The sequence below is a fragment of the Panicum virgatum genome, chromosome 3K, assembly GCF_016808335.1.
Source record: "Panicum virgatum strain AP13 chromosome 3K, P.virgatum_v5, whole genome shotgun sequence".
Taxonomy (NCBI): domain Eukaryota; kingdom Viridiplantae; phylum Streptophyta; class Magnoliopsida; order Poales; family Poaceae; genus Panicum; species Panicum virgatum.
Genome location: NC_053138.1, coordinates 17944470 through 17968890, shown reverse-complemented (window position 1 = coordinate 17968890; position 24421 = coordinate 17944470). Strand labels below are relative to the sequence as shown.

At 49.7% G+C, this 24421-nt stretch overlaps 2 protein-coding genes and 1 long non-coding RNA gene across 6 annotated transcripts; 2 read left to right on the top strand and 1 right to left on the bottom strand.

The window, feature by feature from the left end:
• The first annotated feature begins 2888 nt into the window (after positions 1 to 2888).
• On the top strand, positions 2889 to 11185 carry LOC120698036 (protein STICHEL-like 4). Of its 2 annotated transcripts, XM_039981482.1 has the most exons (7): positions 2925 to 4698; positions 4992 to 5211; positions 5462 to 6007; positions 6091 to 6730; positions 10514 to 10574; positions 10673 to 10748; positions 10850 to 11185. In XM_039981482.1, the coding sequence occupies exons 1-7, from the start codon at positions 2983 to 2985 to the stop codon at positions 10975 to 10977; spliced, it is 3387 nt and encodes a 1128-aa protein (XP_039837416.1). In that variant the 5' UTR covers positions 2925 to 2982; the 3' UTR covers positions 10978 to 11185. The 2 variants fall into 2 exon arrangements, with proteins under 2 accessions (XP_039837417.1, XP_039837416.1); XM_039981483.1 differs by lacking the exon at positions 10673 to 10748 and having other exon boundaries at positions 2889 to 4698; positions 10850 to 11160.
• A 7539-nt stretch (positions 11186 to 18724) lies between these two features.
• On the top strand, positions 18725 to 19231 carry LOC120700671. Its single transcript, XM_039984918.1, has one exon. It carries the CDS (start codon positions 18725 to 18727, stop codon positions 19229 to 19231), a length of 507 nt encoding a protein of 168 aa, XP_039840852.1.
• Positions 19232 to 20690: 1459 nt separating this feature from the next.
• LOC120698035 lies at positions 20691 to 23687 on the bottom strand. Of its 3 annotated transcripts, XR_005684671.1 has the most exons (4): positions 23548 to 23687; positions 22957 to 23480; positions 22782 to 22885; positions 20691 to 22707 (listed from the first exon to the last, which is right to left on the bottom strand). It is a non-coding gene; the product is annotated as an uncharacterized LOC120698035 (long non-coding RNA). The 3 variants fall into 3 exon arrangements; XR_005684670.1 differs by having other exon boundaries at positions 20691 to 22885; XR_005684672.1 differs by having other exon boundaries at positions 20691 to 22873.
• Between the last annotated feature and the right edge of the window lie 734 nt (positions 23688 to 24421).

The window sequence follows — 24421 nt, the reverse complement described above, 5'->3', positions numbered from 1 at the left end:
GCCTCCCGGATCCGGTGGCCGCAACCCAAGACACACCGGATCTGAGGGCGCTTCCGTTCCGCCGCCTTACAAGGAGCAGGAGCGCCTCCGCGGGTTCGGGGCCGGACCGGCGGCCGCCGGCCCGTGTTCGCCCCCCCCCACCGGCGCCCCGGCCATCGGTTCCGCCGCCGGCTGGCCCCAATCGCCGTCCTTCCCGGCCGCTCCCCCCGCCCGTTAGTTCGAATCCGTCCGCCGGCCGGGGGCAGTTCCCTCATTTTCCGCCGCCGCCTACCTTGCTCCGGTGCGCCGGCCGGAGACCTTGGTGCCCCCGCGGCACGGCGCGTCCCTGCCTTGTGCGGGTTCCGGCGTCGCACCGCCGGTCCCTCACCCGTGGCGTCAAGTGCCGCCCCTGTTTCCCAGCCGCGGCGCTTCACTACATCATGTGTGTGCATGTAACATTTTTTGACTTTCGACGCCATCATGTTTACCAAACATATGCAATTGTTTTCATGCAATTGTTTTCACACCATCAACCAAACAAGGCCTCTATCTCAGCGGAGAGCGGACCGTCGCCGTCGTACTTTAGTACGCTCGGTTGCCGCCCCACCGGGTGTGGTCACTGGTCCGTGGGACCACCACCAACGGCAGTTATCCTTTCGTCGGCGATCGGACGGGTGGCGATGACGTGGCGGCGGGAACGGAGAGCCTCTGGATTCCGTCCGATCCCGCTGGGAAGGGAGGACCGGGGTACATGTGGGCGAAGACGACTTGTACGAGTACGACGAAGAGACATGTGGCTGCACGCCTCGTGTCGTGTGAGAGCATGGCCAATAAGCTTGGCTATAAGCCAAGCCCATATCATCTCTTCACATCTTCCAACTTCCTTTATTTAAATTTGTTTAGACCCACCTTGTCCTTAAGTGGAGGGGTTCCTGACTTTGAAAACCCTGTGGTTGGATGAGAGGAAGTGGCAGACCCCACCTACTCAAGAAACAGTGCAAGCGCTCGGCGGTCACAGGAGCGACAAGCTCACTCTCTCACCTCTTTTCTCTCCCCTCCAGCTCGGTCCAGCAGCTGATGTGTTGGGCGAAACGCCTGTACCTGCCCTGAGGAGACATGAGGTCGTCTGCTGCTCGTCGTACAGCCCCTCGCGGCGCTGTGTACGGCAACGCACAGTGAACGCATGATCGCTAACATTAACAAGTAACCACCGTGTGATCTGACAAATAACCATACGGCAATCTCTGGTTAGTTGCGGTACTCTCTAGTTAGTGGCGCGCAGCGCGCGAGCTCGTACGTACGGATCATAGTCCATTAGAGCATATGAACACGGCAGGCAAGTCAAGGAGATACTCCTACTGAGAATCAGGAAGTACACCAAAGAAAATCATGGAGCCATGGCCATAACCAAAGAAAATCCTGAGCGAGCCTTCTTCGTAACTCGCGGATATAAAATGTGATCCTACCCATCCTCGCCATGTGAGGGTCAGAAGAGGGAGCCATTTTAAAAACAGTACCACGAGTACAAAAAGCAAGAGACCAAACAATCGGGATCAAAACGAAGAATGCCCGCAGTGCAACATTCCTTTTTTGAAGCCGAATTGCACCTAGCACCACTCGTCTCGCCCACTGATCGCGGGTAGGAGTACTCGGAAAAAAGCATGGAAGTGGAATCTCATGACCTGAGGGCACTAACTGTCTGAGACACCGCACCTGCGCTGCAAGCAGAAAATGCTTCAGATTTCAGAAGCAGAAGTTTCTGGCCTGAAAAAAAAAGTTTCTAGCCTCTGCCAATGCCGGGCTGCGACCAGGGTTTTTTTATCCGACCGACCGGACCGAACCGCCGGCGTCCGGTTCCGGCTAACCGGTCCGGTTTGACCGGTTACCGGTAAAAACCGGTCAAACTCAAATTTGAATTCAAAACCCGCAGTTATACCGGTTTCGAACGGCTAACCGGCCGGTTAGACCGGTTTACCGGTCCGGTTTGACCGGTTACCGGTCGGTTTGACTGGTAACCGGTCGGTTTGACTGGTAACCCGCTAAATTCAATTTTTTTTCTTTTTTTGTTTAAATTCAAATATCCGCAAAGTATACTAAATGAATGTTTGTATAACATGTTTTAGCCTAAATGAACCCTCCAACCCTTTTTTGTACTACTTTTACATTGTATTTGTATACTTTTGTATGCACGTTTTTTTTGTTTAACTTCAAATGCTCGCAAAGTATACTAAATGAACGAATATTTGAAAAAATTTGACATCATTAAATTCGTCACAACTTGAAATATTTTTAAGATTTTTTGGGGATTTTTCCATTTTTTAGAATTCAAATTTAAAATTTGAATTTGGGCCCGGTTTGAACCGGCCGGAACCGGAACCGGTCCGGGCCGGTTAGACCGGTAACCGCGGTAACCGGTCCGGTTCCCAGCGGTTTTTTTAACCCTGGCTGCGACCGCGAGTGGGCAACGGCCGAGCCACCAGTGCTACGTGCGGGCAAGTGGGCAACGGCCGAGCCGCCGAACGGAATCCTGAAATCCACAGATCGGCCGTGGCAGCCGGGCAGCCGCGCCCTGCTGTTCCCTACTCTACGCCTACGCCGCGGACGCGACGTCGCAGGCGCACAGCTAAGGGTGGTAAAGGGAACAACATTTTGAACTAGAAAATCTAAGGATCGGACTCTAAAAAGACTGGGCTCTAAACATATATATTTTTGAACTAAAAATTTTAAGGGCTTTATTGAACTGTGAAGAGGCCATTAAGGCCATGGCCATTACCACCCCTACGCACAGCCAGTCCCGCACCCGCCCCGAAGGAGAGGGAGGCCGCGCCCACCTCCCCTTCAACTTGGCCACCACCATCCCCATCTCGCCCTCGCCGTCCAACGCTACGCCACTCTCCACTCCAGTCCGCCGTCAGTGGCCTGTAGCCCCGAAATGGTCTAGCCGGAGAGAGAGAGAGAGAGAGAGAGAGAGAGAGAGGCGGGGGGATAGTTCGAATCCGCGCAATGCCGGCGCCGGCACCGCCCGACCGGGCGACGGCGCCGGTGGCGGCGGGGAGCGGCGGCGGCGGAGGAGACCACCTCCGCGGCCACGCGCACCTGACCAGCTGCATCCACCTGCGCCACCACCACGCGCACGGCGCGTCCGGGCGGAGGCGCAGCCCGACGGGGTCCTCCGCGTCGGCGTCGGCCTCGCTGATGCGGGACCTCCTGGCCTTGCAGCGCTCGCGCTCGCTGCGGGACCCCTGCACCCGCCGCTCCGTCGACTCCGCGTCCAACAACAACAACAACGGCAGCAGGGTCGCCGCCGACCCCGACGCCGCCGACCACTCCCGCCGCGGCGCGCTCAAGACGCTCCTCGACCAGCTCGCGGAGAACCAGCACCCCAAGCCCGCCCGCCGGCCCCGCCGCCGCTTCAGGCGCGGGGCCGGCCGGCGCGCCGTCCCCGCCGCCGCCGCTCTGGACCGCCCCGCCGCCGCGCCGCGCGTCTCCGCCAACTCCAGCTCCCAGGAGGCCGTCTGCGGCAACAGGTACCTCTTCGGCGCCAGCGGAGCGGACGGCGACGGCGGCGGCGACGAGCTCATGCAGCAGCAGGTGTCGCAGGAGTCGCGCAACGTGTGCGGCATTCCGTGGAACTGGTCGCGCATCCACCACCGCGGCAAGTCCATCCTCGACATGGCCGGCCGCAGCCTCTCGTGCGGCCTCTCCGACCCCAAGTCGGCGTCGGGGGCGCGGAGGTCCCAAGCCGCCACCTCCGCGGCCTCGTGCGGTAATATGAATGGGTCGCGTTCGCACCCGCATTTCCCGGTTACCGCGAGGCTGATGACGTCCTCGACGAGTTCAGATTCGGACTCTCTGCCCCTGCTCGTCGACGGCGTGCGCAATGGCGTCGGTGGCATTTCTAGTAGCTTCTCTGGGGAGCTCGGGATCTTCTCCAAGAGTAGCGAGCTGGATTCTGACCTTGCGTCCGAGGCACGGTCAGGGCAGAGGTCACGGAGCTCGCACCGTGGTCGGCACCGGAGCTTGACACAGAAGTATGCTCCAAGGACTTTCAAGGACGTCGTTGGGCAGAGCTTGGTGGTGCAGGCGCTGTCCAATGCCATTCTGAAGAAAAAGATTGGACTGGTGTATGTTTTCTACGGACCACATGGCACAGGCAAGACCTCGTGTGCCAGGGTATTCGCAAAGGCCTTGAATTGCCATTCTGCTGAGCACCCGAGGCCCTGTGACTCATGTGCCTCTTGTATTGCACACAATCTGGGCAAGAGTAGAAGTTTGTTGGAGATTGGACCCGTGGGTAACATTGATCTGGATAGCATTGTGGATATCCTTGATAATGTGATGCTTTCGCCCATGCCATCCCAGCACAGGGTGTTTATAATTGATGATTGCAACACATTGCCGCCTGATACATGGAGTGTCATATCCAAGGTCGTCGAACGTGCCCCACGGCGTGTAGTTTTTATTCTCATCAGCCCCAATCTCGATCTCCCTCATATAATTGTGTCAAGGTGCCAAAAGTTCTTTTTCCCCAAGCTGAAGGAGTGTGACATTATCAACACTTTGCAGTGGATTTCTACTACTGAAGGTCTGGATGTTGATAGAGATGCATTGAAACTTATTGCTTCCCGGTCAGATGGGTCACTGAGGGATGCAGAGATGACTCTGGATCAGTTGAGTTTGCTTGGACAGAGAATTTCGATGTCGCTTGTTCAAGAACTTGTAAGTTGTCCAACAACCATCATCAAAATTTCTTATTTGATCCCTCAACTTTTTCTTCTTCTTTGCTTCTTTGTTCCCTCAATTTTATTTCTTCTTTGCTAAATATCTGTAGCATCAAAGAACTGTGATGTTAGTTTTAAATGGCCAGACTCCTCTTTTGCATTACTTTTTCCTAAAGAATATAGTGGCTTCAAAGTATAGCATTTGACACCTATGCGACTAATTCTACTACCATATTGAATTCTTCATTTGAAATTACCTGACAAAACAACACATCATTCCCATGTCCACAGGTTGGCTTGGTTTCTGATGAGAAGTTGGTTGACTTGCTTGATTTGGCATTATCTGCTGACACAGTGAACACAGTGAAAACCTTGCGAGATATCACCGAAACAGGTGTTGAGCCATTGGCCCTGATGTCTCAACTTGCTACAATAATCACTGACATCCTTTCTGGCACCTATGCATTCACTCGAGAAAGAGTGCGAAGAAAATTCTTCAAACGTCCAACCTGTAAGCAGCATTTCCCTTTCTTATTACCAAATTCATACTCTAGTGTGTTCTAGTACTGATGGATTATTTTCCCTGATTTACCTATTAGTCATGTATTCATATCTCTTCGTTACAACAAAATACAGTGTTAGTAGCATACTACACTACTTATGTCTATCAAGCGTTTCCTCTCTTACAATCAGTCCTGTTACTGCAAATATTCATATTGAACACATCACGTTTGTGAAAAAAAACTATATACTGATTTCAGTATCAAAGGATGATATGGAAAAGCTACGCCAGGCCTTGAAAACACTCTCTGAAGCAGAAAAACAGTTGAGGGTCTCTAATGACAAGATGACCTGGCTTACAGCTGCTCTGCTTCAACTTGCTCCTGATAAACAGTATATATTGCCAAGTTCATCCCCAAGTACAAGTATTAATCGGGGGCTGCTTACCCGCCCAGAGGGAGACATAGCAAGGAACTCTGCTATGGATCATAGTGAGATATATGCTGGTACCCATGGCTTACCAAGAGCATCTGATTTTGGAAATCAACAGTATAGAGATGTTAATCTAGTGGCTGGTTCCAGCAACAATATGGCAAGCAATTACCATGCTGGAAGGAGACCTGGGGAACATACTCCAGACAGCCATATGTTGTCAACGGGAGCTACTAGAGTGAATGGAGGATCTAGGTACAGCAAAACTGACAGTGAAATGATTTGGCAGGCTGTGCTAGATAATGTTCAGTCAGACTCATTAAGAAAATTGCTGGCTAGAGAGGGTCGACTGATTTCCGTCAGCCTAGGCACAGGTCAGATCCACTCCACAAAGTACTTCTATAACTGTAACATTTCTAAGATGTCTTGCTGACATTTGATTCTTTTGGCCATGCAGCTCCAACTGTCCAATTAATATTCAGCTCTCGTGTAAATAAGTCCAAAGCCGAGAAGTATAGGGGCCAGATTCTGCAGGCATTTGAATCTGTTCTTTCTTCTGCTATAATTCTTGAAATCCGATACGAATCAAAGGATGATCTGATAGCAGGTCATGCTCCAGTTATTTCTCCCTACCCTGAGGATGGCTCAAATATGGTATTGAAGAGGTCTTTCACTAAACATAGTTCAGTTTCTTCTGGAGGCGAGAATTTAATTAGGAGGCTTCAAAAAGACAATGTGGTCCAGGGCAGCAGCTCAAATCAGACACGCTGGATGCAATCCGATCCACACATATTGACTGAAGGCGAAATTATTGAAGTTGGATCTCAAATTGGTTGGCAGGCTGAACCAGATAACAGCATTGTTATGTCAATCAAAAGACAAGAGGGCGCCTGGGGAGAATGTTTGTCATCACAGAACCAAGAAGTTTCTCAAGGAGGAAAAAATGTGAATAATGAACATGGTCAGCAAAAGAACATTGTAAGAGGCAAGGTATCCCTTGCTCATGTTATTAACCAGGCAGAAGCTTGTTCTCAACAAAGTGGCTGGTCTAGACACAAAGCTATATCGATTGCAGAAAAGCTAGAACAAGATAATTTGTAAGTAATTCCATGCTGCAACTAATTTGTATCAGTTCAATTCTATACTAGTTGAGCAACTTGCAGAAGAATAGGTAAACGTGCCTGCCCGGCACTTGGGAATGTTGTCTAGTACTTGCAATCATTGAATACTTAAGATGAAAATGGTCACTAATGTTAAGGATATAAGGGTATAATGGTAAATGTACTAGTAGTCTAGGGTTTGGGTGCCTCTTCTCTTGTATTCTATATATTGCCCAAAGGGCCTAACTCAATACTATCGCACAGTTCACTCTCTCCTATCTGTAACATGGTAACAGAGCTCCAGGTTTCTTGAATCCGTCCGCCACCCTCCGTCGCCGCTGCGCTGCCCCTGGGAGCTTCGTCTACTCCTGGGGGCGGCCTCTCCTCCAGAAGCCCCAAACCCATTTCTTTTTTTTAGTAGCTGCGTCGTAGCAGCAGCAGCAGCAAGATTTCGTCGTAGATCTCCATCGCCGTTCGTCCCGTCGTCGATCCGCTCGCGGGAGGGGAGCAGCAGCCCCTACCCGTCATGGATCCATCGCCGCCCGTCCGCCTGTCGAGGATCCGGCCGTCCCCGCCATCCCGCTGCCATCCAGCCTCGCGGATCCGGTCATCCCCGCCTCCTCCGCCGGCTGTCTTCATCCTCGCGTCGTCTGCGCGGCCGTCCGCGCGTTGCAGACGCTGCCGCGGCCACCTGCCCGTCTGGCCGTCGCGGCGGCCTCTGCTGTCGCGGATCCGCCCGTTGCGAAGCCGCCGGCCGCCTGTCCAGCTGCCGTCGTCGCGGATCCGCCCGTCACCGCCCGTCGCGGCCCGTTGCGGCGTCCGTCCCCGCCATCCTCTCCGTCCGCGCCGTCCCCGCCCGTCGCGGCCCCTCCACTGCCGTCCGTCGCGGCCTCCATCCGTGGCTGCCCGTGTGCCTCCGCCTGTTCGCGCCTGCCCCTGTTCGCCACTGTCGCCGCCCGAGCAGGCCCAGGACCTTTGCAGCCGCCCGTCGCGGATTGCTCGTCGTTGCTCCGGCCCTTTGCTTGTTGGTTGCTGTCGCCCACTTTCTGCTGGTGCTGGTGCTGGTGCTGGTGCAGAGAGGAAAGGGGGTGCTCTGCTTTGCACCTCGGTCCGTCTGTCGCGGACCGTCCGCCCGTTTTGCTGCGGCTGCTCTGCCTCTGCCCTGTTTTGCTGCTGCTCTGTTCATTGCTGCTCTATTTTGCTCGTTGCTTGCTGCTGCTTCTATCCATAGTATAATGTCATATTTCTGCTATATTCATCCAAGTCAGTGTCAATCCAAGTTCAATTGCTCACATATCCTTCGTCGATGCCGTGTGTGTCCACATATTCAAGTTGTTAGTAAGCCATCTTCTTTGTTTTATGGTTAGCTGAGTCCTGTCGATTTAGCTAAGAGAAAATTGGTCTCATAGCATCGAAATATCGCTGTTTCCGCAAAATACCATCTAAAGTTCGCCGCTCCATAAAATAGCATGGAAAGAAAGAACGTTACCTTAATTTAGCATTCTGTCACGCTTTCCGTCAACGCCGTGAACCGCATCTCCCTCCTCCCTTCTTGCCGACCTCACCATGGCTGTGCCGCGCAGCTCCTGTGTCTCGATGTTTCCTGGCCGCCTGCACGTGCCCACGTTGCGCGGCTCCTGCTTCTTCCGCTGGGGGTGGTCCACCGCCCCCGACACACGCCAGCTCTGCTGCAGCACCGCTCCACGCCAACGCTCTCGCCGGGCCTGTCCCCGTGTTGCCTCCTGCGCGCCGTCGTGCGCCGCATCGCCCGCGCGCTACCACAACCTCGTGCCACTCAGGGCCTTCTACCACGACAGGTGCGGCAACAAGCTGCTGGTCTACGACTACTTCCCGCGCACCCGCACGCTGCATGGCCTCCTGCACGAGCACGACGGAGGCGACGGCCGCCCGCGGCTCGCCGCTCATGTGGCAGCGCCGCCACAAGATCGCGCTGGGCGCCGCACGCCCTGTGGCGTACCTGCACGTCGGCTAGGGCGAGGCGCAAGGCAACGGGCGCTCGTCCAACGTGTTCGTCGACGACCTCTTCGTGGCACAGCTGGCGGAGCACGTGGTGGACCGCCTAAGGCCGCAGCTCGCGGACCCGCCGTTCACGGACTCCGACGTCCGACCTCGACCGCCTCATCTTCACCACCCCGCCGCCGCCCATCCCAGTCCGCGCCCCGGCTGCGGCCCCCGTCGACGTGGCGGCCTAGCCCGAGGCCGCAGCTCCGGCGCCGCTTCCCCAGCCTGCCGCCGTGGCTGCGCTGGCAGCGTATTCCTCCCCGACCTCCCTGGACGCATCCTGCTCCAAGCCCGTCCTCCAATCCCTTCGCGCCGTTCCTTGCCCTCACGGCCGAGCTCGCCGCACCGCTGCTCCTCGGCAACGCCCTCGCCGTGTAGCCGCTCGCCGCTGCCGTGCTGCTCGACGCGGACGCCATCAGCGGCGCCGACCCGGAACCCGCCACATACCGGAACCTCGTCCGGGCGCTCCGGCACGACCTCCAGAGCCTCCTGCTCGCCGCCGGCGGTGCCTCCTCAGCTCCGTTGTGGCCGGGTCCACCATCAAGATCGCCGTCTCCGTCGCCGCCTTCCGCTCCGCCTCCGGCGGCGCCGGGCTTCGCGCCACCGTGGGAGCCGCCGTGGGAGCAGCCAAGGGCAACCTCTGGGCCCGGTCCTGACCATGGCGTTCGGTTATGCCCTGGAGCTCGCCTGCGCCGCCGCCATCGTCACCCTCGCGGTGCTCGCCACTGCACTCCTCGACTACTCCCTTCAGGGGCAGGGCGGGGAGCGAGAGGAGGATGCTGCCGGTGAAGAGCTCGTCGGCTCATAATGGTGAGGCGGCGGGGTCGGGGTGGAGCAGCGCGCTTGCCTGTCGCCTCAGCAAAGGAGAAGAGAGAGGAAGTTGACGGAGGCGACGGTGTTGGCTCTGAACGTGACAGAATGCTATTTCCATTAGCTAATCATTGTCATCGTTGTTGGTGCGACAATGCCCTCTTGGTCCTTTCGGAGCCGTTTTGTTCCACATCATGATCAATGGCCGTTTATTTGTCGTCATCATCATGTCATCCTCCTGCTTGCCGTCTTGCAGCAGTGATCTCTGATTCTCCTCTCCGTTTGGCTGGTTTGACACATCTCAAGTTATTGTCAAGTTCAATTCTCCAAAGCAAGGCTCGTGTTTGAGGAGTCGACGTACTGGTTTGTGAAGACTCGAGGTATTTGCTCAAGTACTGGTTTGTGAAGGCAATACCCTCTTGTGGAGGAGCTCATCTACATGACATGTTCAAGAGTTGCACGCTTTGACGATATCAAGATTTTAGACTTGGATGTATCTTTTTCTTGTTTCTTTTTAGTCTATGGCTTAGTTCACTCTCCAAATGCAACGTCATTGCATTCATGTTGCATTTGAGAGGGGGTGTTAAGGATATAAGGGTATAATGGTAAATGTACTAGTAGTCTAGAGTTTGGGTGCCTCTTCTCTTGTATTCTATATATTGCCCAAAGGGCCTAACTCAATACTATCGCACAGTTCACTCTCTCCTATCTGTAACAACTAACAGTACCACACAAAGTCAAAAGCTATCAGACATATGAGGCCTAATTTTGATCGATGCACCATGCTGCATGATATACTATCATATAGAGTCAGTATTCTGTTTTGGAAACCTTGGAACTTAGATCAAGCAGTAGTCTACATGCAAATTATGTGGAAGTCCAAGATTATAGATTTCAATCCTCAGAAGATGGCTTTTGATGTATTTTTGAATGATAATATGTTTGCAGGAGATTGGAGCCTAGAACCAGTTTGCTTTGTTGGAAAGCTTCAAGCACTTCCAGACGGAAGGTAATGATTTTGATGGCATTCTTAGGCCAGCTTTTCTCTCTTTATTTCCCTTTTCTTAAAGAAACAGTAATTGGGTGTTATTATTAATCATGTGTCAGGATAATAAAATGCTGAAATATTGTTACAAATCACATGGTTGTAACAAAGAAATGCTGGGTAGCTTGGGACTTGTTGGTTGGTAACCTTGAATAGTACTCTGCAGTATGGTATCCATTCTGTTTGTGGCGACGCTTTCCACTTTTTCACTCTGACTAACCGAGTCGTTTTTTCTGCAGTTGTCGGCACTGAGGATCAGGACACGAAGATTACGAGCTTTATCAAGGATTGCCTTGTGCGGAAGGTGCATTTCGGTGAGATCTCCAAGATGAAACGTTGGGGGCGGTTGCCCCGGATTTACACGTAGCTAACTTAGTTGTGATCCATTACTTGCTCTCTGTGGCTGTAGCAGAAAATTGTAGATGCTAGTGCTATTCTGCACTAGTATATAGTGCTGCTAGTGTGTAGCATGTAGGAGAATGAGAGAAACATCATAGCCCATTCTTTTCCGTGGAACACCAGAAATAATTGTTCCAGAATTATTTTTTTATGTGAAGCCAAGCCATTGCCGTAAATTAATTCTGTGTATCTGCCGGCGTTAGCAGAAGGCGCACAGCTGCCAGAGGCGCTCCGAAATAAACGAAGGCCCAGAAGCCCAGAGGATCCTCTGGTTGAGCACTGACCATGAAATCCTTGGAGGGCAAGTTTGCCCAAACCATTCGCAGCTCGGATCCTTCAGCACTTACAGAGTTGCAGTTCAGCCGCTCGGATCCATCACCACAAAGAGATGAAGCGAACTTCCAGCAAGAAGCTGGGCGTGGCCTTCCGATGACGATGACCTATCGCTGAGATCCACACGCGGGTGCCCTACAAGGCTACAAGTCGCTCTCTGCTCTCTTTGACAAATACAGGAGTACACCCAAGTATTTTGCTCCAGTCCAGCCGGAGAATTCGTCGATCCGAACTGACTCCATGTGGCCCAGAGGCCAGAGCGTAAGGCGGTCGACGGCCCAGATGACCGCCCAAAAAAGTGAATTTTTTTATTTTTTTATTTCTTATTCGATTTATCAAAAATATATGTCGTTATATTTTTTTTTGCAAAAATGTCACCCTGCCGCCGGTTCGTTTGGCGGTAAGGAGTTACCGCCGGATGATCCGGCGGTAAGATCCTTGGCCCACGGCCCATGGAACTTACTGCCGTTTCATCCGGCAGTAGCTCCTTACCGCCAAACGAACCGGCGGTAAGTGCTACCGCCGGGCTACAGCGCGGCTATAGCCGGCTGTAGCCGTCCTGTAGACGGCCAGTGTCCTACCGCCGTTTGAAACGGCGGTAGGTATTCCCACAATTTTTTTAATTATTTTATATGCTCTCACTGCTGTAATTAATTGTATAATTATTTTATAGGTTGTCTGAACTGTAATTATTTTCTTTACGTTTAGAGATATTTCAGAAAATAATAGAGATAGCGGAGGTTAGGGTAAAAAAAATTTATACAAATTAGATTTAACTCTAATAGTCTGTGAAAATATATTTTTATGAGATATTCATGAGTTTCAATTACGATTTCGATGTCCTGTCACCTTGCATCAGATTCTTCTGCACCCCCACTATAATTAAAAATGTAGGAGGACCTACCGCCGTTTGAAATGGCGATAGACATGCGTGAACCATGCCTATAGACCAAATAGCTCCATCTATAAATAGAACATCGCCCCATCTCATATGAAGTCAATAGCCATCTCATACGAAGTCACTAGCCATCCCCGCACGACCACCATGTCTTTCTCTGGTTCTACCTACATTCAATGGAACAAGATTAGAGAACCTGTGCCTCAAGGAGTGCAGATTCCAATGTGCTTCTGCGGTTCGTTGTGCAAGCTGATGGAGTCCAAAGTTTTGGGCGATGACTTCGGTAGGAGGTTCTTCATGTGTGAGAACTACGAGTAAGATCCGCCAAAGCGATACGGCAAGGACAAAGCGAAAGTATCACCTCGCACTATCTAGTTTGCGCCTTCGGAGTTCAGTAAGTTAATTCTAACTCGGCTTGGAAATAGAGTCCACCACCTCTTTGTGATTTCATACAGTGGCTGGACACGGAGCAATCGACCGAAGCTAAGGAACACGTAGAGCGCGAAGCAAGGTGGGCTGCGGAAAGGTGGCAGCGAATGCTGCAAGAGAAAAAAATGGAGGAGAAGCGCAAGAAAGATAAAGAAGAGATCCAGAAGAGGTTCGCAGATGTGGAACATCGGCAGGCGGAGGAGCGTGAAGCTGATAGGGACAGGAAGCGAGAGAGGGCCCGCCGTGCGAAGGAGGCGGGGCCCGAGGCTATTAGGTAGGGGAAGTATCCTCGGTGCACTCAGTAGATGACTATCATGTAATGTTCGAATTTCATATTCCCTAAGGCATGTTAGGTCTAGATGGAACACGACGTTAGCGTGTTCCATGTACATGTCAGTGCAATTATTTTTGTAATTTCAATGTCAAATTAATCTGCATTGTATACTTTGTACTGGCTACAACTAGATTTTTCAGAAGCATTGCCCTACAAATAAACTTTTCAGACCGACGCGATGACAACTCCATGGGCATATATCGGCCAGTACACACAATAAAAACAATCAAAACAATCACCGTTCATACATTGAACACAAATTAAATAGTGGTCCACACAATTCAACGCACAGAACACATGACATGGCATGTCAGGACCTGTTGCAAGCTACGGTAACGAGGTCCAAGACTAAACCTAACACGCCTTAGGTAATTCGAACAAATGTTACATTATTTATTCAGACGGAGCAGTACAACATCAATCAATCATGTCTGCTTTTTGCACGCTCGCCTTTGCGTAAATCTTCATTCACCTTCTTCAACCACTCCATATATTGCTGATCACGATGAGTGATCCACGTGTCAATCCACTCATGGACATGACACCAATGAGTATGCGTGTCATCACCAGCGTACTTTTGCAAACAAGAAACGATTCAAAATTAATAAAAATAACAAAAGCATATTTACAAATTAATCTATACCTGTGATGTTGCACCTCTGTTTTGGACTTCCTCGATATTCTTGCAACACCAATACCTCTGGCCAAAAGTCTCGTAATCACGAGATATGTTCGGAACACAACGCATTTGGCAATAGCAATCGGGTGGCTCTACACCTTTCGGCCATACCTTGCAATCTGTAATACATCTATTGGGATCGTTAGGAGAGGGTCCTAAATTAGCCTCTATTTCCCGACGGAAAGATGCCCGAGAGAATGAGGATCTCATAGCTGTTTGTTTGGGCTAATTAAAAAAAGTGGAACCTGAATTGCAAGTCTGTGCTCTCGGCAACCACAAGGTGCTCTTTTATACACGCAGGGCTGCCTGCATCGTCCAAGCACTTTGAACACAGATATTACCTCTTACTGCTCCACAGTCGTCCACGGTTCTGCACTCGCACGCTCCACAGCGCGCACTCATTCCACTTTAAACAACAACAGGACCTCTCACTGCTTGTACCATCAGTACTCGCACGCTCCACAGCGCTCACTGCTACCACTTTAAACACGGATTATTGCATCAACCTACTCATCGCATCGACCACTTTAAACTCGTCGTACTGTCACTGCATCGACCTACTCGTGATTATTACACTGCCCTGATACATCCCATCGCCCGGAACACTACACGGTACCGGCGTAATCGTCACAATGTAAACCATAGGAATTACATCATAATACAACGTTAATGAAACACACAACAAATATGTAATAAAATACTAAATAAAACATAACATAATAAACTAATAAATGATACACAACAAATTACATATCATATAACTTCAATTTCCAATTACAGCAACAAAGTTGAACATACGTTTGCTCCACACATTACAACAAATATTCGTACAGCAAGACGAAAACAGTTTACGACATATTAGTTCTTAATATTACATAATTTAACATCGAACATGATTCAATATCGAATGACACAGTTTACAATCGTCATCGATCACATAAGGCCTTCGTTGTTCGGACGGCGGCCACGACGACCCGTTGCCTGCGTTGCCGGATTTGGAGTTGCTTCTGATGGGCCCGCTCCATCTGTGCAGCCACCATATCTCAATGCCATACAATCCTTGTACTTATGATCCGTCTCATGGCACTTCGAGCAGAGGCGGATGTCTCGACTAGCCTCCGATCGATCCATGTTATTTCTAATGTGTTTCTTCTTGCGTCGGCCCACCCCTTGAAATATTTCTGGATCTGGATCCGGAATGTAAGTTACATTATGTTCAGGATCAGTTATGAAGTCTCCCAGGATGCGGAACCCATAAATCTCGTGCCTCCAAGTCATCCAAATAGTTTCCTTCATGAAGTAATTTGAGACATACATACGAGGCTGTAGTCCACCAGCTTCAAAACAGGCAGCAATGACATGTGTGCACGGCATGTGCAACAGCTTTGGCTTATGACATGAGTAAATACAAGCATCAGGTCAGAGAACACACTCCTGCACTTGCTTCTCACGCCGGCCCCCCATTCAGCTTTTGTCCCTACACATCACCTCGTACCGACGTTCCATAGAGCCAACTGGAGTCACCCGATGTAAACGGGCCTTTTTGAAAGCTGCCTCCATATACTCCGTAACCTTATATCCATAAACTTTGCGATTATCGACCATATCTTTCTGTGCCACAGCGTAACAGTCCCTAAAGTACTCGCAAGTGCGATACAAGAAGAACTCCACGATCCCAACAAGTGGCAATGATCTTACACCACGCAGCACCCAATTGTATACCTCGGCTAGGTTCGTAGTCATTAAACCGTACCTAGCACCTCCTTCATCAAATAGTAAAGCCATTTCTCTTTTGGTTCGTGCTCAATCCACTCCGAGAATGTCTTAATTGCCCTTCTCCTTTTGCGCCTAACATTTGGATCGTCCTAGCCCACGTCTTCAAGTGAGACCTGGTCGTCCTCCTCTGTATTGACAGATCTCTTCGCTAGCTCCGCCGTTTGCTTTTTTGTTAGCTCATCCTATTTTTTCCATAGGAAGTTGAATTTCCTTTCCTGATTCTGGCTGCATAGCCACTTGAACAACTTCATAAGGGTTTTGTTCTTGAACTGGCTATGAAAGTTTGCACCCATATGCCTCATGCACCACCTACTCTTTAGGTCCGGCCAAAGTGCAGTCCTACTACGCTCAGTAGAACCATTCTGTATGTCATCGATTGCTTGTAATATACCCTTGTGCCGATCATGAATCAAACACACGTTCTCTATATCTTTGACAATCATCTGCTTCACACTCTGCAAAAACCAATACCAAGTATCCCCTGATTCTTTCTCCACAAAGGCAATTGCCAAAGGCAATAATTGTCTGTTACCATCAGCTGCAACAGCTGTGAGGATTGTGCCTTTATACCTTCCTGTCAAAAATGTCCCATCTATACAAATGACTGGCCGGCAGTGCGGAAACGCCTCAATGCAAGCGCCCAAGGCCAAGAACGACCGTTGGAGTACCTGCTTTCCAGGCTTCTGGGCACATGGATACGTTTTCAAGTCGTAGTAGCTACCAGGATTTCTAAGACATATAGTGTGCAGCAATGCCGGCATATTGTGATACGAAGCTTCATACGTCCCCCACCTCATCTGCAGCGCTTTCTGTTTCGCTCTGTAAGCTTTGTTGTAGCTAATTTTATATTTAAACTCCTCCTCAACAGTACAAATGATTGACTTAGGTTCATAACTAGGATTGTCCACGATCAAAGGGTACATGTAGTTAGCTATGAAACCTGCACTGAGGTTGCGGTGCTGTGGTTCTAATTGCTCAAGCAGGCATGTGTGCTCCACAATTTTTTTGACCTCCCAGAAATCCTGCCACTTGCCCATAGAAGCATACACCCTGAAAGGACATTCGCTTCTCACACAACGCACGTCATATGTTCTCGGACTGCTCTTGACAACTTTGAACTGTCTTTGCAAAGAGAGAGTTGACCAACATTTTATAGCTTCCTTCATATTGTCACTGTTGTCATACACCGAACCGATGCATACCTCATTTTGCCTGTACTCCCAAGGGACCGCTTCACCTTCATTTACACTTAATTTTGAAAAATCATACCTAGACCAGTTGTGTGGGACATGATAATCATCATCGTCATCATCATCATCCGATGAGTCATCATTCATTGCATTGTGCTGTTGTTCACCCTCCCTCTGAAACTCTTCAACTATCTCAGGAATGTTTTCCCCTTCATCAGCCTGACCAGTTGCTTGACGAGGTTCGTGTGCAGCATGTCTATCATCTTCTAAAATCTTGAGTTCACCACCTTCTTCATGAGGTTCATGCATCGTTTCGGTTTCTTCCGATACTATATCTCCCTGCCCTTCATGATCTCCACCCGCTTCAGTTCCCGTACTTATCTTCTCGAATGCTTGCACAAACAACACAAGCGGTAAGCCTCGGCTACTACTTATATTGACAAGGTTCGTCCAATTTTGCGTCCTTTCAAGCGGCAATAACTCCCAAAATATTGGTTCCCTTCGACTGACCACTGCCATGACAGAGATCTCATGTTCATCTCGACTAAGGCCGAAAGCTTTAAATAGCCAATTGGATATTGAAATCCAAGTCCTCTCTCTAGCTCGGGGTATTTTTTTGTGATCGAGCTAAACTCTGACAAATCTACCCCTTCAGGACCATATCTAACTTCTCCTGACCCATAAAAAACTTGACAATACAAATCATCTGACATGCCTGCCAATATTTACGACAATAATTACTCGTCCTTAGAATTTAATCAACGCTAAAAAATATTTCTGCTATTTTTACATCTATCTTAATTATTTCTCTACAATTTCTATTACTGACATATATTCGTACGTTTTCTATGTAATATAATATCAATTAATAATATTTTTATGAGACTAATATGTCTGTTTGAACTCATTAATATTTTCAATTATATTTGTATGTAAACTAATATTTTCAATTTCATGTACTACGATTTTATATTAAAAACAATTATATGTAAATCACTAATATTTATTAAAACTATTTCTACACCTAAAACTATATCTACATAACTAATATTTCTAATACTAACCTACCAATTATTATTAATAAAACTAAATTTTAAAATATACCTGACACGAGTAGTCGCGCGGCGCGAGGTGGCGAGCGCGCGGCCAGGGCAAGCGCCGGCCGGCCAAAGCCCGGCGCGCGGGGGCCAGGCGCAGGCGCCGCGCTGCGGCCGGGGGGCTGCGGCGCGGACGGGCCGCGGCGGGCGGGCAGCGGCGCGGGGGTGCGAGCGGCATGGGCAGCGGCGCGGGACATTGCGAGCGGGTGGCGGCGGCGCGGGGAGAGCGGGCGGGCGGCGGCGCGGGGAAACCCCGAGGGCATTTAACGGGGGGTCTTACCGCCGGACCAAACGGCGGCAGGTACTTACCGCCGGATGAGCCGGCGGTAAGTGCAAGATATCGCCGTTGCATCCGGCGGTAAGCGCCCGGCCCACCAAGGCCCACCGGCCGGCCTCCTACCGCCGGTTGATCCGGCGAGATGCTGTCAGGCGCGACCTACCGCCGGTTCTTCCGGCGGTATCTAATTACCGCCAAACGAACCGGCGGCAGGGTGACATATTTGCAAAAAAATATAACAACATTTATTTTTGATAAATCGAAAAAAATAATATAAAATAAAATAAAACTCCAAAAAATTTCACACGAATTCATCTTCTGCCCCGAAACCGCGGCAAGCGGCCCGATTTCCATTTCGCCGCCTGTACACCCATTCCTCCCCCTGTCCCTTGCGGCGGCGGCTCGCACGCAGGCGCTGGCGGCCTCCTCCCTACCTCGGTGTTGGCTCTGCGGTAGCTATCGCCGAGCGCTTCCCCGCGGGCGTCTGAGCCAGCCCCGGCGGCCGGCCTCCTCCCCGCCTTGTTGGCTGCGGCGGCCGCGCAGGGTGCCAGGCTCTCGGCGCTCGGCGGCGCCCATTTCCACGGCTTCCTCCCATCCCCCTTCGTTCTCGCTACCCCTAGTGCCCGCAGGAGCACCGCGGCGACCAGTGCTGCAGATCGGACCCCCCCACCGGCCACCGCCACCAAGATGAGAGACGGCGGGATGGAGGTGAGGTCCAGCTCCGGCAATGAGCCGCGCGTGGTCAGGCTGCCCGGCGACCTCGTCACCGAGATCGTCGCGCGGGTGCCCTACCGCTCGCTCTGCCGGTTCAAGCTCGTCTCGCGGTCATGGCGGGCCCTCTGCTCCGACCCCGCCGTCCGCCGCTGGTGCCCGCAGACCCTGGCCGGCTTCTTCTTCCGCATCATGCCCCTCGGCCCCTCCTCTCCGTACGTTCGCCACTTCGTCAACTCGTCGGGAGAGGCGCGCCCATGGTCGACCCCTCCTTCTCGTTCCTGCCGGCCGGCCACCGGGACGCGTGCATCATCGACTCCTACAACGGTCTCCTCCTGTACAAACGTGAGGATGTGCGCCCGCACGTCGGATCCCGCTATTTTGTCTGCAACTGTGACGGAGGAGTGGATTGATTTGCCGGGCACAAAAGCGACTTGTATTTCCCCATCGTCCGTCTGGGCTTCGATCCAACCGTGTGAAAGTGATCGGGTGCTCTAGTCTAACAGCGACATGGGGTAAATTAGGCACTCTAAAATCTTAACCTATGGCTCCAACACACAAAAACTTAAACTAAAACAATCTATCTAGATGTGCAACTATAATTCTTCTAGTGTGAAATCCTCATCCCAAAAGAGTTTTGCAACATATAGACACTCCTAGCAAGATACTACACTAAGAAAATAAAAACACACAAGTTGCAATATGAAATGCGAAAGCTTAAAGAAGAGGGATGAGAGGAAGCAAACTCTCGACACGAAGATTTATCCCGTGGTTCGGATTGTCACAAAGACGCACCTACATCCACGTTGTTGAAGCACTCACGAAGAGTATCGCTTTCCGGTAATTAAGTCTCTTCCGTGAACACAATCACGATCACCTTGATCCCGCTTTCCACTAAGGAAGCTTGCCCACGAAGGAGGGGTCTCCATCCCCCGCACAATGTTGTTGACACCGCTCCACACCAAGCCGAAGGGTCGTTGACGTGCCGGCGAGCCACCAATACTCCAAGGAGGCCGGCACACCGAAATACAAGTGTGGTTCACTCTAGAACCAGCCACAAGATGTAACACCTTGCTCTCACACTCTCTAAAGAACTAATCCTAGCACTAACACTCACAAAGCTTGTGCTAAGCTTAAGGATTTGATCTATTTGCACTTGAATGTCTTGGAGGTGTTCTTGGATGTGTATGAGACTTCTAGGAACTCCAGCCAGCTTCGAATGGCCGGGGGAAGCCATATATATAGACCTCAAACTTGAACTAGCCGTTTGAAGCCGTTGGACACTTTTCTGCGTAGGCATTGGAACTTCCGGTGCTAAGGCATCGGTTCTTCCGGTCACACTAAGCACTGAAGAAGCCGTTGGCTTCTCTGACACAGTTGCAACAACTTCCAGGGACCATCGGTTTAAACCCATGCTAGGGCGTCGGTTAAACTGGTGTCACTTGATCTTCACGTAGCCGTTGCTCTTGACCCTTTTCTGCTGATGTCATTGCACCGACGCTTGCTCCGATGGGGCATCGGTTCTTCTGGTGCTGAAGGATTGGCTGCTGCGCACTTGACATCGTCTCTGGACAATAGTACGTCGATTGTACTGATGCCTGTTCCTGACCCGTCGGTTAAACCGGTACCTTAGGGCTGTTTTCACTTGATTCCATCTGGCGTCCAAACTTACACCGATGCTTGGCCGTCGGTCTATCCGGCAACCATCGGATGCACTGATAATATAGCGTCGGTTTAACCGGTGCAGCTGATTCTGCAACCTTTTGTCCAATTTGTCGCATCGGTTTAACCGGTGCAGCTGATTTTCACTATGCTTTGGCACCTCTACGCCGGATTGGACTTGACATCTTAATGGTGGATTGGACATGGCGTCTCGACGATGGATTGAACATTGCGTTTTGACGGTAGTTTGGACATTTTGAATTATATTCATGGGACCTTAAAACTCCTACAAATGTAATCTCATAAACTTATTAGTCCCATTAATTATGTTGTCACTCAATCACCAAAATCATGGACCATGTTCCTTACACCGTGTCCTCACACTTCAGAGTGTTCGTGCTCGTGAAGGCCAAAGAAAACTTCGAGTTGCATTTGACAGGAATGGAGATCTACTCGTCGGAAACTGGAGCGTGGACGTACAGGCAGATTGAGTGGGGCGATGGTACTGTAGCAAGTTGGAATTCTGTCTTCTTCAAGGGCACTCTGCATTTGACAAGCCCTGATTCTTCTTCATTGCTCACGGTGGACATAGATGCCAATAAGTGGCGGGAAATCCCTACTCCGCGTGATTTCGATTTCATCGGAGTCTCTCAAGGGCAGTTGCATGCTGTGCACATAAGCAATCGATATATCAACAACAATAACAAAGAGAGACTGTCAATCTGGGTTCTTGAGGATTATGCTGGGCAACAATGGACCCTAAAGCATGAAGTCAGTGAAAGGCAGATGTTTGGAACACTCCCTAGAAGTTTTGGGGGCTCCTGCAACTTCAATGTGCATGCGATCCATCCGGACTCCGGAGCATGGTTTGATTTTCCTTACTGCAGGCAAGCTAAAGAGTCTCATGTCATACAACATGGATGAGAAGAAGGTGCGTTTTATCTGGACTCTTGGAGACCACAGTGTGTCTGCATGCCCTTATGTTCCTTGCTTCTCAGATTGGCTGCCACCTGGACATTAAAGTTACAGAAACTCTGGACCAAGAGAAAAATTTACAACGCGAGAAAGAACTGGTTGCTGGAAATGGAGTCAATGTCATCTTGTTTTGAGATAGCAGTTTGGAATAAGTCACAGGTCAACTTCAGCTTGTTGTCGTTCTCATCTGCCTGTTCACAAAGACCTCTTGTAGCTTTGAACAATGCTGGCTAGTCTTTGAAGCATATGTAAACTGTGAGCAAGCCTTTTGGTTTGTATTCTACTCCGTAGCTATCACAATGGACCTGCTTCTACTCAATTTTTTTGTTCTCTCTGAGCTAAACATGGCTACTCTATATATTTGCTTTCATCTACACATTGTTCTGTACATCTATTTAGATGACTGTATGGAGTCACCTGTCACGTATTCAGTCCTCAAATGACAAAGTAGCTTGGTGTCTAATTTACAATTTGACAAGCAGGCAGATCGAGCGAGTGGGGTAGCAAGGCTATTGTGCGTGACGATTCGAGAAGCGCCTTCTCCAATGGCACTCTGCATTTGACAAGCCTCCACTCTTCACTCTTCACTCTGCATGTTCGGAATCAGAAAGTTCTGCATGGTACACGGAATCCATCCAGAGCATAATTCGATTTTTCTTACTGATGCCGGGGCATGGAGAGTTCTTAAGTCACACGATGTTGACGACATAAAAGTGCATACAATCTGCACTCTTGGACACGACACTAAGCGTGCGCGTATCGTTATTATATATATGCACCTTGCCTCCCAAGTTGGTTGGTAGACTTCAAATAAAGAACATGTAAGCAAAGCCTTCCGATGGGTCTGGAGCTATTTTACGGTGGCCCATACCCTTAGTTTCACTCTATTTGCTTTGGTCTACAAATTTTTATTATCATCAACGTTAGTTCCTCATGTTGGAAACATGACTTAATCCATCTATGTTTTAGACTGTGCTTTTCAATTTTTTAAAGGAGACAATTATATTATTGACAAGTGTTAGATTATGAAAAATGTGATTATGCGTATATTCACCTGATGACCTGAGGCAGCTTTAACCTCAAGTGGAATTTGAATTGCATGCGTCCTCTTGTTAGTGTAAGATGATGCTGTGAGTTGGCTTTTCAGTCATTTTCTCCATGATGTTCCATATATACAAGCATTGGCTTACAGATTTCTAATACGTTTGGGAGCGCATCGTTTTCATGTAGTAGTAGCATAATGGGTACTCCATCCATACGGCCTTAAATATACATAATCCCCCCCACGCACCATGGCTGGTAGAGTACATATTACTGTACAGCTGAATGTGCTGTCCCTGAAATATATGTTCTGTTTTGAGGAGAAAGGAATAGTTTTAATTTTTCTTTGTGATAAAATGAGAAAACTCACATGTCCTGAAGATGAATTCAAATGTTTTCTTGAGCGGTTGGGGCCAGAAGGATAGCTTAACTTCTTTGATCCATTGTAATGGATGAAGACACCTGCAAGGTAGTCTGAATAATTTCATGTCACTATTGGCAGATTCATATGCACAACTACTGATATAAAATGCCTCACTGGGTACCTAGCTGATCACGACAATTGTCTGAAGTGAACAGAGTCTGATCAGATGTACTCGCATTGCATAGCCAATATCTGATATTGGTGCTTAATTGGATCTATACACACAGCTCGATCAACTGTCAGATCACACAAAAAAACATTACAGAACCGTGAATCGCAGGGCAATTCTCCTTTGGCACGCACGGCTATTATGCTGCATCTTCCAAGCCAGCAGCTTGCCACCATCCATTAACATACCTACGGATGGTTGCGTGCCTCCGTGCCAAAGGAGATATACCCTGTAATTCATGCTCAGCACATGCTGACATGCCTACTAGCCTCTCCCTGTAAGTTTCTGAACCTTGACGCTCGCCGATGAATGGGTTTGCGCCTTGACCTTGTTTATATAGGGCACCAGGAAACGGATATGCTCCGAGGACGGGAACTATTCCGGAGGAGCTAATCCTTTCTTGCAGAGGGTCTCTCTATCCGGTTCCCTTTGGAATGTGCTCGTGGAATGGTCCTCCTCTCTTAAAGCTAGCCAACCTGCCATTTTCCGATGTTCAGTACGAGAACTTTGTGCAGATTCATCCAGTAATGCAGACAAGATTACCTCTTGGGACGCCAAGCCAAACTATGCTTGTTCAAGTAATGCCACACAGCCTTAGAAGTAGGTGATTGCCCGGATAGCATTTAGCATGAACTTAAGCTGTCTTAGCAGAAACTACCAGTGGAGAGGAACAGGTGGTATACGGTATACCTCCTATACACAACAGATATGAATAGATTTTATTCTTGGATAGGCTGCCAGCTTTTAACTGAGACGTTGCTGTTGAAATCACCCGGGCGTTCCACATGGAGCAGAGGAATCGTTGCTGTATATATGCTTTTGTTCGTGTGCATTTGCATGTTGCTGCTACAAGGGTACATTCCATTGGATCTTCTCTTCTCTATTGGCGCGCAGTTGCTGAGCTTTCCTGAATGAAACACCAGGCAAAAAGTGGCAGGTGTTAGCAGCTGGCCTGCTTCTGTACCTAGCTGACCATAAAGGAATATTGCGTTGAGCGCTTTGATCTGTAATGGTGAAAATGAAGTTCTTCCCTGACAAGTAGTCGTATCGTGAGATGGAGATGGCTGTGAATAAACTATAGTTGATACCCATTTTAACCTTTTAATTCTCAGATTTAGATCCTACAGCACCTGTGAGTGCGAGACGGGATGACCCTAGGTGCTTTCTGCAGGCGGCATATGCCGTCGAGCAGGCATATCCAGAAGCAGTTGAGCTGATCAAGAACACAGATAAGTCATTCATGGCGCAGATCGATCGAGCCCAAAGTCGACAGCATGCAGAGGAGCCATCAAATGCAAACGGCGCTCAAACCCATTGGACACGACTGAAGAAAAGAAAAATCAGGCCTGAAATATCTTCAGGCATCGTTCGTCAGAAAAAATATACTCTTTCATCTCAACGCCTTGTGCTCAGAATA